General features: G+C 37.2%; 1 protein-coding gene across 2 annotated transcripts; it reads left to right on the top strand.

Annotated features, from left to right (window-relative positions):
* The first annotated feature begins 10056 nt into the window (after positions 1-10056).
* Positions 10057-11894, top strand: LOC129777208 (general transcription factor 3C polypeptide 5). Of its 2 annotated transcripts, XM_055783345.1 has the most exons (3): positions 10057-10266; positions 10325-10474; positions 10544-11894. In XM_055783345.1, exons 1-3 carry the CDS (start codon positions 10135-10137, stop codon positions 11564-11566), a joined length of 1305 nt encoding a protein of 434 aa, XP_055639320.1. In that variant the 5' UTR covers positions 10057-10134; the 3' UTR covers positions 11567-11894. The 2 variants fall into 2 exon arrangements, with proteins under 2 accessions (XP_055639320.1, XP_055639319.1); XM_055783344.1 differs by having other exon boundaries at positions 10325-11889.
* The last annotated feature ends 2718 nt before the right edge of the window (positions 11895-14612 follow it).

The following is a 14612-nucleotide window of genomic DNA, read 5'->3' as shown; positions in this document are numbered from 1 at the left end:
CACAAACTAGCGTTGCGCTGTTTTTCTATAATGTTTTGCAATAACTGCTATAGCAAAACTGTACCAAAACGCGAAAGACTTTCTCGAAATTATCAAGCACAATATGATATAACATAAAAACATTTCATATCAGCGACACAAATTTTTATTTACTGTTGAAAAATACTGTTTGAATCGTTTCGCTTTCAACTGTATTTTTTGTGATTGCATATCTTACTGAAATATTTACCCTCAACTTAAAAATATGAAATTAAAACTTTATTTGATAAATAATCGAACAATCCAATTTAAGAACCATCGTGTCCTGAAATATTGCGTTTTATTAAGAAAATATCTTATTTTGTGTTATTTCATGGGGCTTTCGTTTGTTTCCATTCGTTAATTTGAGGACTATTTACCTTGCAGCAGCATTCGTGCATAACTCGTTCGCTCGCCTTGCTCTTATACACCGAACTGAACTGTATACACAGTTCCGCCAGCAGTCATCGTAAACAGTTCGTTCTGAACTGCATACACAGTTCAACGTTCACCGTTCAGTTCGTTCTGAACTGAACTGTATACACAGTTCAGCCAGCGGTCTTCGTACACAGTTCGTTCTGAACTGGGTAAGCAGTTCATGTGAACTGCTGCCAAGTAAAAAAGAACGACCGTTCGTTCACTCTTTTTGGTGAACTAGTTCTTTTGAACAGTTCATGAACGGTTTGCCCATCTCTACCAAAAAGCGTTTGCTTAATTGCTAAGAAGCAAAAAGTTTTTTCAACGTTGAGCGTTCCAACACAGCAATTCTGCTTTGTTCCGTTGAGTTCCCGCTAGCTAAGATGAGTAGCTCAAGGAAGGACGGTGTATCGACTAGAAGCACTAAATTTGGATCACAGGAGACTCTGACTGTGAATGATGAGATGTCCATCTCACAGCTTGCGAACTTACACTCAGCAAAGCTGGAGAGCACGAAATCGGAGATTTTGCAAAAGATAGACGATGAGATGACAACAGTGAAAGCAGAGATCAAATCCGAGCTAAGAAGTGTACGTGTGGAGCTCGAAAAATCACTTGATGACCTTAGTGCATCTGTTGATCAAAACAAGCTGGCTATCAAATCAACCCATCATGCTATAGCTCGCTCTCGAAATATAAATGATCTGATTGTTTCTGGAGTACCATATACGCAAAAGGAAAATTTACTGGCTTACTTCAATAAATCTAGATCAACATGTCAAAAGGGCCTATCTTTTTTGATCGATTCTCTTCATCTACATTCTCTTTCATTATTAACTCAGCATTAATAGCATTTCCTGATGTGTTCGACGATAACTAGTGTGAAAGAGAACCTCGTTTATCAAACTACATGGCAAAACTGGAGCAAAATCCGTCTGAAAGGCCGTGATTATCGAAAGAGAAAGTCGACGAAGAGCATCGATCAAAGAAGATAGACATGTTGGTCTAGAAATGGTGCCAATTTTTGGGATATGTTGATAGTTCCAACCCATTGGTAGATGCTCGTCGACTTTCTAAATTGTCTTTGACACCTGGGAAGAGTTACCCTATTTTGCTGCAATTCGCAATCACCAACCATCGTAATGATTTTTATACCAAATACTTGAGATGGGTGAGATCACTTACATTAGAGCAAATTGGTTTCAAATCTGGTAACAGAATTTATGTCAACGAGAATTTAACGACAGCAAACAGAGCTTTAAAGGCAAAAGCTTGATTATGAAGAAAGAAGGGAAGTTTCAATCCGTGTTCACGAGAGACGGGATCGTATGTGTGAGAAGAATTGCTGATGCAGATCGTTATGAAATAACTTCGGAGGATCAGCTGATGGAGCTTATACGAACGAATTGAACCCTTTCCAATAAAACGCTCTCTTTCCTGCCTCTCTATCCTCATATTCATCCATGAATCCTCTCCTAAAAGCAATTATCGTCTCAGGAAGTGAACCTTTCCAAAAAGTGCTCTCTGTCCTTCCTCTCCGTTCCTAAGCTTTTTTTCCTCTGAATCCCCTCCTAAAAGCTAAACATCAACAAATCGAATTTCATGATCAACAGATACTGAGTTCTGCTGCTGATACCGTTGCTGAGTACGCTGCGTCTTTTGGATAGTTGTCATACCGACAATTGCTGGATGCAGGATGGTTGCTGGATGCTTATGCTGAGAAGATGCTGGATGCTGAATGAATGCTGTATGCTGGGTGCAGAATTACCTATATTAAACTGGGCTTGTGCAACTTGGAGGATATGTCAAATTCAATAATTCTAGAAAAATCTTTTACACTGTGCTTTTTACGTTGAACTTTTTAAGGGTAGTTTGCGTCTTTGTTATTATTTACATATTTCATATTTAATTTTTTTCAATGAATTCATGTTTATTTTTGCTAAAAGTGCAGCATTGCTTCTTAAGTGTACATAATCGAGATTATGGCTGAAATACATTCCTCAAACACCCCTACAGATATAAATATTCCGGGAATAGTCATGAAGTCAGCTTCAATACCCAATAAATTGTCGGTTTGCAGTTTGAATATGCAGAGCATATGTGCAAGAAATATGGTTAAGATGGATGAGCTACGTCAAATAATGAGCATTGCTAGTGTGGATATAGTCTGTGTATGCGAAACCTGGCTGAATGACAGCAAGCCTTCAAGTTTAATTGAGATTGTCGGTTATAATACTGTAAGAAATGACAGGATCGGAAACGTTGGAGGTGGTTTATTAATATATATAAAAAAATGTTATAATTTCAAAATTATTGAATCTTCTTTTATTATACAACACAATCACCCAATTGAGTTTATCTTCGTTGAAATTATGGTAAATTCTGAAAAGATATTAGTTGGACTAATCTATAATCACCCATCGCTGGATTGTTCAGAGCTTATTTTCGTTACGGAGCATGGAACGCGGTATAATAATGTTTTGCTTCTTGGTGATTTCAATACAAATGTTCTTCGTACGAATTCTAAATCTGAGCGTTTCATTGATGTTCTTAGTTCACTGTCATTGAGCATAGTTGGCAAAGAACCGACTTTTTTCCATTCCTATGGATCCTCGCAGCTTGATTTGATCATAACCAACGAGCCAAGTCAAATCTTAAGATTTGGGCAAATAGATGTTCCAAATATATCACAACATGACCTCATTTTCGCTTTTCTGGACTTCGATAAAAGTATAGTCAACAAGGAAGTCTATTACCGTGACTACAAACATGTAGATTCTGATATGATTTTATCACAATTCAACAGACTCGACTGAAACGTTTTCTTCTCATCTGATGATCCTGATACATTAGTTGACTTATTCAATTGTTTTGTCAAAACTTTGTATGATAGTTGTGTCCCTATTAGGAAATTTAGAAATAAGAATCGACACAACCCGTGGTTTAATGAACAAATTCAGAAAGCTATGATTGAACGTGATCTTGCGTACAAAAGATGGAAAAGTACACATGATTCAAATGACTTTTCATTTTTTAAACAGTTGAGAAATTTGACTAATCGTTTAGTAAACCAGGCGAAAAGAGATTATTACAATACTCACTTATCTTCTAGTACGTCTCCCAATGAGTTTTGGACAAAATTTCGAGAGTTAGGGTTTTCAAAGCGATCTGAGCAGAACGAGATTAATTTCGATGCTAATGAAATAAATAGTAGCTTTCATAAAAAAAATTCCTCTGGAACTTCTCATCACATTCATCATATATCCAATTCCGATTCGGAGCACCATTTCCGTTTTCGATGTATTCAAGATTACGATGTAATTAATTCCATTCACATGGTCACATCAAATGCTGTGGGTCTAGACGAACTTCCCATGAAATTTTTAAAACTCATTTTACCAATTCTAATCGATCCAATTACCAACATGTTCAATTGCATTATTGTATCTGGTAAATACCCTCTTGCTTGGAAATGTTCTAAGGTAATACCACTCAGAAAGAAGAACAATCTAGACACTTTGGATAATTTACGACCCATAAGTATTTTATGCGCTCTATCTAAAAGCTTCGAACGAATACTTAAAGATCAAATGTGCTCATTTTTACAAGAAAATCATTTGGTAACAGCATTCCAGTCTGGTTATCGTGCAGGTCATAGTACCAAAACAGCAATGATGAAAGTGTATGATGATGTCGGATATGCTATCGATAGTGGTGACAAAGTAATCTTGATTCTATTGGATTTCTCGAAAGCATTCGATACTATTTCCCATGCTCAGCTATGTGGAAAACTGAACTCGAAGTTTAATTTTAGTGCTTCTGCGGTAAACCTCATCGATTCTTATTTAAGTGATCGTAAACAAGCAGTTTATATAAATGACGTGCTTTCAGATTTTTCTTCCAGTCACATCGGGAGTGCCCCAAGGATCGGTACTAGGCCCAATTTTGTTCACTCTTTACATCAACGATCTACCAGGAATTGTAAAACATTGTTCTGTGCATATTTTTGCGGATGATGTGCAGCTTTACGCAAACTACAATAATGTGAACGCTTTGACTATTTGTAGACTAGTGAACGATGATTTAAATTCTATAAAAACATGGGCAGAGGCAAATAGTTTGAAGCTCAATGCACAAAAGTCAAAAGCTCTTCTTATTACACGGGGTAATAATGTTAACCATTTGAATTTGACTATCGGAAATGACACAATTCAGTTTGTAGAAAGTGCCACTAGTCTAGGTTTCATTATCCAGCATAACTTCCAGTGGGATAAATTCATATTGGGCCAATGTGGCCAGATATACGGAACTCTACGATGTTTCCAGTTGAAAGGATCTTTCTTGAACCAGGAAACTAAGCTGAAGATATTCAAAAGCTTCATTCTACCATGTTTCGTGACGTGTGACTTTCTACTGCTTTCAGTGAGCATACAGACTTTAGATAGGTTAAGAATCGCACTTAATGCGTGTGTTCGGTTTGTATTCAATCTTGGTCGTCTGGACAGTGTTTCGCATTTACAGAGTTAACTTTTAGGTTACTCTTTCCATAACTTTATAAAAGCTCGCTCTTGCTTAATACTTCATAAAATAATTACAACGAAATGCCCCGCATATCTACATGAAAAGCTGATACCTTTTAGAAGTAATAGACTAGAGAAATATGTTTTACCGGTGCATTCTACAGCCTTTTATGCCAAAACTATATTTGTGAGAGGTGTTTGTCTCTGGAATTCTTTACCAAGCAATCTAAGAAATCAAAAATCATTTTTAACATTTAAGAAGCAATGCAAAGAGTACTTTAATTTAATGAATTAATTTATATAATGAACATTTTTGAAGTTAGATAGTACGTAAATGACTAGTAATACCATGCACTCCCTATACTTTGTAGCAATTTAAAAGATGTAAAATCTTATGCTATTATGTGAACAAATAAACAAAATAATTCGATAACGCAATTCGTACCTCTAACACACAGTTATTAATACAGCCTCTCCCAATCTCTTCCATACTTTATCGTATTTTGTAGATAGTTCGGTGTCATGCCATTATTATCTTATGTATGAACGTAAGCGTTCTTTATAGTATAGCAGCCATTACATGCCAAACCGATATAGTGGTTCTCACATTTCTGTTACAATTGGTAGTTTCGTTCCTTATCACAAAATATTAGACCCATATTTTTTTTTTTTGTTTGTCCATTTCCATTTTGAGGTGCTCACCTATTTTAGGGTGTTAAAATTTCAAAAATCAAATTTTTCCCTTTTTTCTAAAAATGTTTTTTTTTATAAATGCATATATTTTGATCTACTGAACCAATTCAAACGATAGACATGTCAAATTGAAGCCAATTATTAGTTAGCCTTTGTTGGAATATAACATTTTCAGAAAATGTGGATTTTATTTTCGTAAATATTGATTATATTTGTTTTTTACCTTAGGTTACCTTATTTTTTAAAATATTTTTTCTTCAAAGCTGGGGTTTTTTACACAACACATCCAAAAATCAGATAGGCATTTTTTTTTATTTTTGAGTTATGACTTATGAGTTACTGTCCCTATAAACAGTTATTTGTGTTCGCCCTTTCAAGGAACTTTGAAATCAGTTCAATACCGGTCCAGTTACTTTATAATTGGAAAGCGAGTTTAGTAATTTAAATTGACCCATTGTTTCAAAAACCCGTTACAAATCAACAAATACACCCACTTGCATCGCCGTTATAGCCTGTTTCCACGTAGTAAAATGTACCAATCGTTGGTAAGCATGTGTATTGAATTTGACATTCATACGGTTGGTAATATTCATAGAAAATATGTACGTTCTACTAATGTTTACATTACCAATGATTTGGTAGCTTTTTTCGTAATCCATTTTCTGGGTGTATAAATGCGATACAGAGATGCCAGATGTGCAGACATGTCATGTGATAACAAATGACAAAAAAAAAGTGAAGTTTCCTTATGTTGTGAAGACATTTTTATTAAATTTATTGAATTTTAAGTATTATGTGGAAAATGAATGAAAGCTTTATTATTTATCACTTGAAACGTGATATTTTATTCATTGATCGGTTTTGAATTTTCTTAGCTGGTGACCTTTTTTTGAAGGTAAGAAATTAAGAGCTTTTTTTCGGACCTGCTATTCCAATAGAAAGTATCTTTGCTTTAAGACTACTCAAAACACTCATTTATTGTTCTAAATACTGGAACCTTTACCTCTGAAGATGATCGCTTCAGAGATGCCACGAGATGTTTTCAAATGACTTCAAACGATACGAAAGGATGTCTTCACATGTCTCCACCAGGATTGGTACAAATATGGTCGGTGTTAAGTCAGACCGGACCATGTAACATTTTCATGATTTCGAGAAAAACGAACATGATGATCGGTGTTCTGCAATTTTCGAAGCTTTACATTTTTTTTGTGCAATATTGTTCCTACAAATGTTAGCAGCTATTTGGCTTCCTATACGCACATGGTCCGCTCTGACTGAACCAAAGAAGCAAAGAAGAGTTGGTTCATCATGACTGAACATTTTCGAAATATGTTTCAATCAATAAACAGTTGTTAGTCAAAGTGTGCCATTCTGTTATGAAACTTAGATCGAAAAGGGGTATGAGGTTGGAGCTGCATAAGCATCTGATTGCGTTCAGCATAATAGTCTCTGCCATCTACTACAGGCATGAATATGCTTCCTACTTCAGGCATGAATATACTTCCCACTATCAATCATCTTAGGCAGCATTCTGCAATAGAATCGTCAAATTCGATCGAATTTTCATCGCTACAGTCTAAATTGCACTCTGAAATAATACATTTTGCGATCACTCACACCGAAGATCAACATTTTCCACTAATCCGTTCAGACATAAACAAGAAAACTTCAAACCGATTACTGAATAAAATATCACGTTTATTCATTTTCCACATAATATTGAAAAGTCAGTAAATTTCTTAAAAATGTCTTCACAACATAAAGAAACTTCACATATTTTGTTAGGGGCCGTTTTTTTCTTTTTTTCTGCCCACATGGCCAGATAAAAGAACGATTTTAGACTCCCCCTCCGTGGACAAGCGTGGACATGTTCATACCCCTCCCCCTGTTGACCGTGGACATTTTTTTCTTATTTTATTAGAATAATTGAGGAAATAAGTGAATTGCGAGTAATTTGACCTAGGTAAAAAACCTTCCTCATCTCAACTAAAAAACAATTATTGAACTTTCCTTGAGATCGATTGTCTTGCCTTAATTCGACTCAAATTCAAAATGTACGATGCTTGCACCGATTCAATTGCTTTCATTTGAAAGATGACAAAGATTATATTAGTGGAAGATTAGTGGCGAATGAACTGAATAATGGAACAAAGAATGGAATGGATAGTTTTTATAGTTTTTGGCTATGACCCAGCAAACATTGAATCGTATAATTTTGCACGTGCCAAGTCTTACAAGAAATCAGAATAAATCATAATCGCATATAATATCAATCAAAGTATGTATCGTGTATATTTGAAATCGCATAAAATGTAAAAAGTCGATTTTATATACCATTATCAAATTAAGTCGCAATTCGGTATATTAAACATCGATTTTATGATGTACATTGTCGTAAAATATATTTAATCTGCACCATATGCGAATATTCCGCTGATGCAGTTTGTGTGTCGTAGAAGCGTATAATTTAAATCGATTCAGTACTGTAGTAAATCGTGTTGCATGCTGAAGAAAATCATGAAACAGTAAATCATATTAGATCCTAATAAAGAACATATTACATCATATTGAAATGTCAATGAAATGCTGATGCACTCGAAAGTTTTACCCGCTGTTGAATTAAATTTCAGATAGCCGCGCGAGATAGCTGGTGGATGATAATCCAGACGACCGGAGTTCGAACCCACATGGGAGCAGTTTTCACCAAACATCAATCTGTGTCATTCTAAACATTCATATTCCACTCCCAACACAAGTCAATCAAACAATTATTATTTCTACTAACATAAATACTCATATATAAAAACGGCGATTCATGAGGCTATAATAAACATTTCACGAAAATATTTTACGCCATTTGTTTTTTTTCTATGTCTGTAATAAATCGTATATGAGTATGGCAAAAGTCGTATTTGGTGCTTTGACAATTCATGAATATATTCATATTAGATCGCAATTCAATTTCAACATAATCGCTATTATAGCCGGTCAAAGTTGCATATTCATCCAAACAAATTCGGTAAGCATTTGCAATGTATGTATATGGCCTCCACATTTGCCTGCATATGCCAGTTAGGCGCATTATATGCCCACCAAATTTTAGGGCATATGATGTTATATATACGCTTGTTATGCGATTTAATGTTTGATGGGGAGGGTCTATGCATACCCCGTAACTAGAAAAGTTCGATCATAGGAAATAGTTTGGTCATCTACACGTGTTTACGTGAGATATTGTCCACGTATCTCCACGTGGACTCAGTCTACACCCCCTCCCCCCGCTCCGTGGACAAGCGTGGACATTTTATTAACCCCTACCCCCCTAAAGTTGTCCACGTGGTATGTGGACAGCCCCTTATGTGTTGTCACATGACATGTCTGCACATCTGGCATCTCTGTATCGCATTTATATCCAGGGATGCCAGGTAATTTTTTCAAATGCCTTCACATGGTACGAAAAAATGTCTTCACAATCATATCGGAGGAAACTAAAATTCATAACTTACTGTTGAACAAAGTTTCATTTCATTAAACTTACCTTGAGGTTTTGAAGTTTATTTCAATAAATGGGAACAAAGAGTATATTGCACAACCACGAACTTGATTTTATGAGTTCCGAAATGATAATTGGCTCGATAAATCGTTCATTGAATGAGTATAGCCCCAGTTCTTCCATAACGACGGAACTGTGATAGCTAAATTTGTTTATTTCAGCTTTGAAGTTTTGGTTGTAAGTCAGACCATATCCATAAAACTAATTGTTGAAACGTTATGCATCCGGAGAACCTTCGATTTGTGAAGTGGTCGTTTGAATGGTCTTGGTTAATCTGTTGTATAGTATAGACTCAGAATAATAAAAATACAATGTCACAATCACTCAAAATTTCAAGCGCAAATGAACTAATGTCTTCTAGAGACAATATATATTCAAAACGCTTGAGGATCTCCAGAATTGGAAATAAAAGTGGCGTTGTTATTGAATTCATTCTATGTGCTTTTGGATTTTCTGCTTGAAAATTTTTGAAAAAAGCTAGCGAATGACCCCAAGACAGAAGTCTCCGTTGATTACCAAAAACAAAAGCAAACGAGTGACACTGATAAAAAAGTGAACGAATGAATGACACCGAGACAAAAGCCCTACTTCTTCTGATGATATTTTTGGCCAATTGTTAGAATTTCATGGAAATAATAACTATCAAAATCCACGTACGCTAACATACTGAAATGTCTTCACATATTTCATTTTGTCTGCAGAATGTCTTCACAAAATGAAAACACGTCTTCAAACCTGGCATCTCTGTTTATATCGTCTATAACGACCAAGACGGCTGTGGAAAATCGAAATACTATGGCACTTCTTGAGTTTGAGTTTGACGGATCAATTTTTTCACATACATGGGAAATTGTTGACAGAAGCTATAGTAGCAGTCGTATTGTATTTTTAATTTTATAATTTTATCGAATCCAAAAAACCTCTTTCAAAATGGAGTGTGATCCGATGAATTCACACAAACACAATCTGTGCAAGGAGCTTGTGTGCATCGAGTATCCAGGAATTGTGCGTAATCCTGATCGAATGATTGCGTCCCTTGGTGGCAATATTGAACTCAGCAATGTAGGTTTCATTACATGGGATTGATTCCGGATTCAACTAATTTGACTTTCCTTTCAAGACCATTTGCTCGGAGAAACGTCGTCTGGAACTCCGCCTGCGACCGGATTCCATCTACGCAAAGCCGGTGTTCGGTGACCGGAACAATACAACGGGAATTGTGTTCAAGCTCAAAATTAGACGGAAACGGAAGCAACCCAACGAAGTTGAGGTCAGCTCAATAGAAATCGCAGGTCACGTTAACTTACTCTATAAATTCGAGAGTATGTGTGATTTTCAGCTACTTCCGGCGGCACGGAATCAAATGGGGAGAGTTGAGTGCGTGTACGAGAAAATCGTTCCAAGTGGTGTTATTGTCTCGCACCAGATAGGAGATAGCGGTCATGTACCGTTTTTTATGCCTCCCATTTCCTTCAGTAGATTTGATAACGCCCAACTCAGTATATTTAAATCGAAAGATATTACGTCGGATCTGTTTAATCCAGGGGAAAGAGAGCGAGCGCGAAGGACAAAGCATGGAATATATCATTCGTTTAGTTTATCAGATCCGCTCCCCGCGGAGCCAAATGCTCTGGCAATACAGACCCTTCGCAGCAGGAATGTTCAGGAAAGAACAATCAGTTTGATCACGAAGAGTTTTCACGAACGACCCGTCTGGACAAAAGCTGCACTTAAAAGCACCCTCCAGTTGAGCGAAGATGACATCCGTTATGTGCTACCATCCGTTGCCTATTATTTCGTAAATGGTCCATGGCGCGGAACCTGGACTCGCTTTGGTTACGATCCTCGAAAGTTTTTCGAGTCTCGCTTCTATCAGTTGCTAGATTTCCGCATTCGCTCCATTGGTGACCTCCACGCTAAGGTGAACGTCAAACGGACACATAAACCTACTAAACCTTGCATGCGTTTTGCCAATCCAGCATCGAACACACGTGATCCAGAGAAACCAAGCCTCAATCAGTCGATTGCGCCGAAAAATAATTTCATCTTTACAATGGACACTTTACCACAGATGAGAATAATTTTCTATCAGTACTGTGATGTTCAGGTGCCACGAATTCAACAGATGCTGGAGAAGATTCCAACACCGATGACGGGGGCGATTTGTAACGAGAAAACCGGGTGGTTGCCACCGCGGTTCGACGAACAGTGCCGAGACATATTGACCGAAATAGTGCTGAACAATTTTAGGAAAAAGAAGGAATCTGATCCCACCGCAATGGAGCTGGACGAAACGGAGGAAGAAGAAACCGAGCTGACGTTCGACGAGGAAGATGATTCCGGGGAAGAAAGTGAGGATTGAAATTTCTCTAAATGAAAATGTCCAGAAGTATGGGGAAACTAGCTGACCCGGCAAACGTTGTTCTGCCATATAAATTATTTCTGGTGAATATGTTGGTTGTTGAATAAAAAATAACTAATGTGTTGTAAGTGTGTTTAAATGTTTTAACGATCTATAATATTGATCGAAGGTGATCGATAAAATATAAGGAATGAATTCAACGATTTGATCGAAATCGGCTTTTGCATTATGATATCCATTCAATAGTACTTTATAATAGGTTAATCTCTTCTTTACGCAAAATAAACATCAAGATACAGCGCGGACTCGATTATATACAGTCTCCGATTTCTTTTCACTGTATATAACCGAATCCTGTATATAATCGAGTCAAAAAAAAAATTTTCTTGTTCGTTTTTATGCATATTTTTTTCGTTTATTGAAAATAAAAGAATTTAATTTTTGATTCATCCCCTTGAAGTCAGAAAATACCTTTCTCACATGTGATAGATGATCATATTTGATGAAAAAAATCGTTCTACGCTTATGTTCACGCAACGCGTAGTTAATGGACGAGCCGAGGCAAAGTCTCTATAAAAATAAAAAAAATGGACGAGCCAGACTACTCGAATAGGTCTAGATAGCATACTCTTTCTAACGTATCATTCTTCTCAGCCCATCGCAGCATCCGGTTGTGATCTGCCGATCTTTATCAAAGGCTCACGAACATTTTTCTATTGTGTTACCCACTCATCTACCCGCTTTGCGATATAAAACCAATAGGAATAGGCAAATCGGTCTTAGTCTACATTGAAAGGTCAAATATACAACAGTTTTCATCACTCCGAATATCGTTACATTATACTCGAAGGAGAATAAAGTTGTTTCTTCCAATCTCCAAATCAAAAGCACTGATTCCCAAAGTCCGAAAGGTGATCGCGGTAACATAAAAAATTGGTCCTTCGAACCGGATCAAGGACTCTTGGGATCAGTGTTTGCGATTCGCGGTCTGTTCGGAGTGAATTCACAAGTGAAGTGTTAAAAAAGACTTATGTACCACGGACGGTACTCGATGTGAAACTTTAGCGACATTAGAAATAACTGAAGAAAGAAATTAGCGTCGCGGAATCGAACTGTGCGCGAATAATAATTATTCAGTGGTAACTTATTACCCGAAAAAAGCCAGTGGAACAACATCCAGCAAGCAGCGCGGGTCCTTTGTGAAGTGTGCGCTATTCATCTATTCATCCCATTATCATCTCGAGATTGAATAACCGGAGGCTTGGATACCGCCGCGTGGCGTGGCTTGGGTTTCTCTCTCTACCCCGACGGAGACTGTAAGTAGATTTGCATGTGAATGTGATCCAAAAGGATAGAGATAGCATAAGTAAGTTTCAGTTCGCTGGCTTACTGAATTTTTCGCAATTCTTGCATGACTTAAGTGGTACGGAGGTGAGTAGGTTTTGATGAATTTTGGGAGTTGGTTGGCAAATTGGCAAGCACGTGTGTGATACGCGGTTCTAATCGATTGTTCTAGTGCAGTTTACTAGTCAAGATGGCGACTGAATTTAAGAAGCTTTCCCGCCAGGAGCGTTTTTGCATAGATTCTCTCAAAAATTTGGAAAGATCCATAGGAAAATACAATGAAGAGACGGATAAGAATATGCTAGGAGCGTGGAAAGAATATTTAGAGGAGATCAACGACGAGTTTAAGCGTGTTAGGTTAGAGTTGGAGTCATCCGAAGAATTTCAAGGAGTACTAAGACAATCAATCAAAAATGAAGAAGGTTCCGATGGATCGATCGAAAATCTATATCAATCCGCACGCGCAGAATTTGAGCTCACGTACCTGAAAATCAAAGGATTTCTAGTTTCGAATATACAAAAACCTTCATCGTCTACCGCAATGGTGGTGCAATCCGCTACAAATACCGTACATTCGCGGGTGAAATTTCCGGAAATAAAACTATGGATGGGTTATACCTATGATATAATCGCAAGGTTGACGTAGGACTGCCGTTGGCTTAGTAATTATTTGTGTTTTTTCAATTAGCAATAATCGCACTTCGAATGTTCCTCATTGGGTACGATATCGCCGCTGTGCAAAGCTATTGATTAAACTAGTCAATGAATGAAACAATTTACGAATTCAATTGCAAACAAATCCCAATTTAGGTCAATTCATGCTTATTGGTTTCGGAATCTGTGTTGGACAAACGAGTACAAAAGTACCCGCTGCTTGCATCTATTTTTCCATGTTGATTTCCCCAGGTTCCATGGTTTTAAAGTCTGTGTTAGGGAAACATTCCGATTTGCAAAAATGCTAACGAATACAAAAGTACCCGCTTCTTCTTCTTCTTCAATGGCACTAACGTTCCTAGAGGAACTTCGCCGTCTCAACGTAGTATTACTTGCGACATTTTTATTAGTACTTAGTTGAGATTTCTATGCCAAATAACACGCCTTGAATGCATTCTGAGTGGCAAGCTCTAGAATACGCGTGATCACAGTGCAAATCGGAGGAAATTTCTTTGACGAAAAATTCCCCCGACCAGAACGGGAATCGAACCCGAACACCCGGCATGTTAGTTATGACGCTCACCACTCGGCCAAGGGAGCACTAGTACCCGCTGCTTGTATCTATTTTGCAATGCCGATTTCCCCAGGCTCCATGGTTTTGAAGTCTGTGTTAGGGAAACATTCCGGTTTGCTAAAGCACAAACGAATACAAAAGTACCCGCTGCTTGTATTTATTTTGCAATACCGATTTTTCCTGGCTCCATGGTTTTAAAGTCTGTGTTGGGGAAACATCAATTCATTCCTGCGATGGTACCTCAATCGCTGTTCAATTATAACTGAGTAGATTTCCGAGTGGCGCTCGCTTATATACCGATTGGTGATTTCAATAGCCTGTTTTGAAAGAATTTTAAAGCTATTGAAACAAGTTTTTGGATCAAAAAGTAACAAGTATATAACGCGTAGACATTTTATCTTTCGAATGAAGTGTTTATCATAACATTTCGTTCAGTTGTTTAGGAGCCAATAACGCTTAAAATCTCGGTCTCCG

This window comes from Toxorhynchites rutilus, chromosome 3 (genome assembly GCF_029784135.1).
Source record: "Toxorhynchites rutilus septentrionalis strain SRP chromosome 3, ASM2978413v1, whole genome shotgun sequence".
In the NCBI taxonomy this organism is placed as follows: Eukaryota; Metazoa; Arthropoda; class Insecta; order Diptera; family Culicidae; genus Toxorhynchites; species Toxorhynchites rutilus.
This window is presented reverse-complemented; position numbering and strand designations above follow the sequence as displayed.

Coding starts and splice junctions, on each gene's coding strand:
- LOC129777208 (XM_055783344.1), top strand. CDS start 10,135: ATGGAGTGTGATCCGATGAATTCACACAAACACAATCTGTGCAAGGAG. Junction 10,267..10,324: donor GCAATATTGAACTCAGCAAT/GTAGGTTTCATT, acceptor TTTCCTTTCAAG/ACCATTTGCTCGGAGAAACG.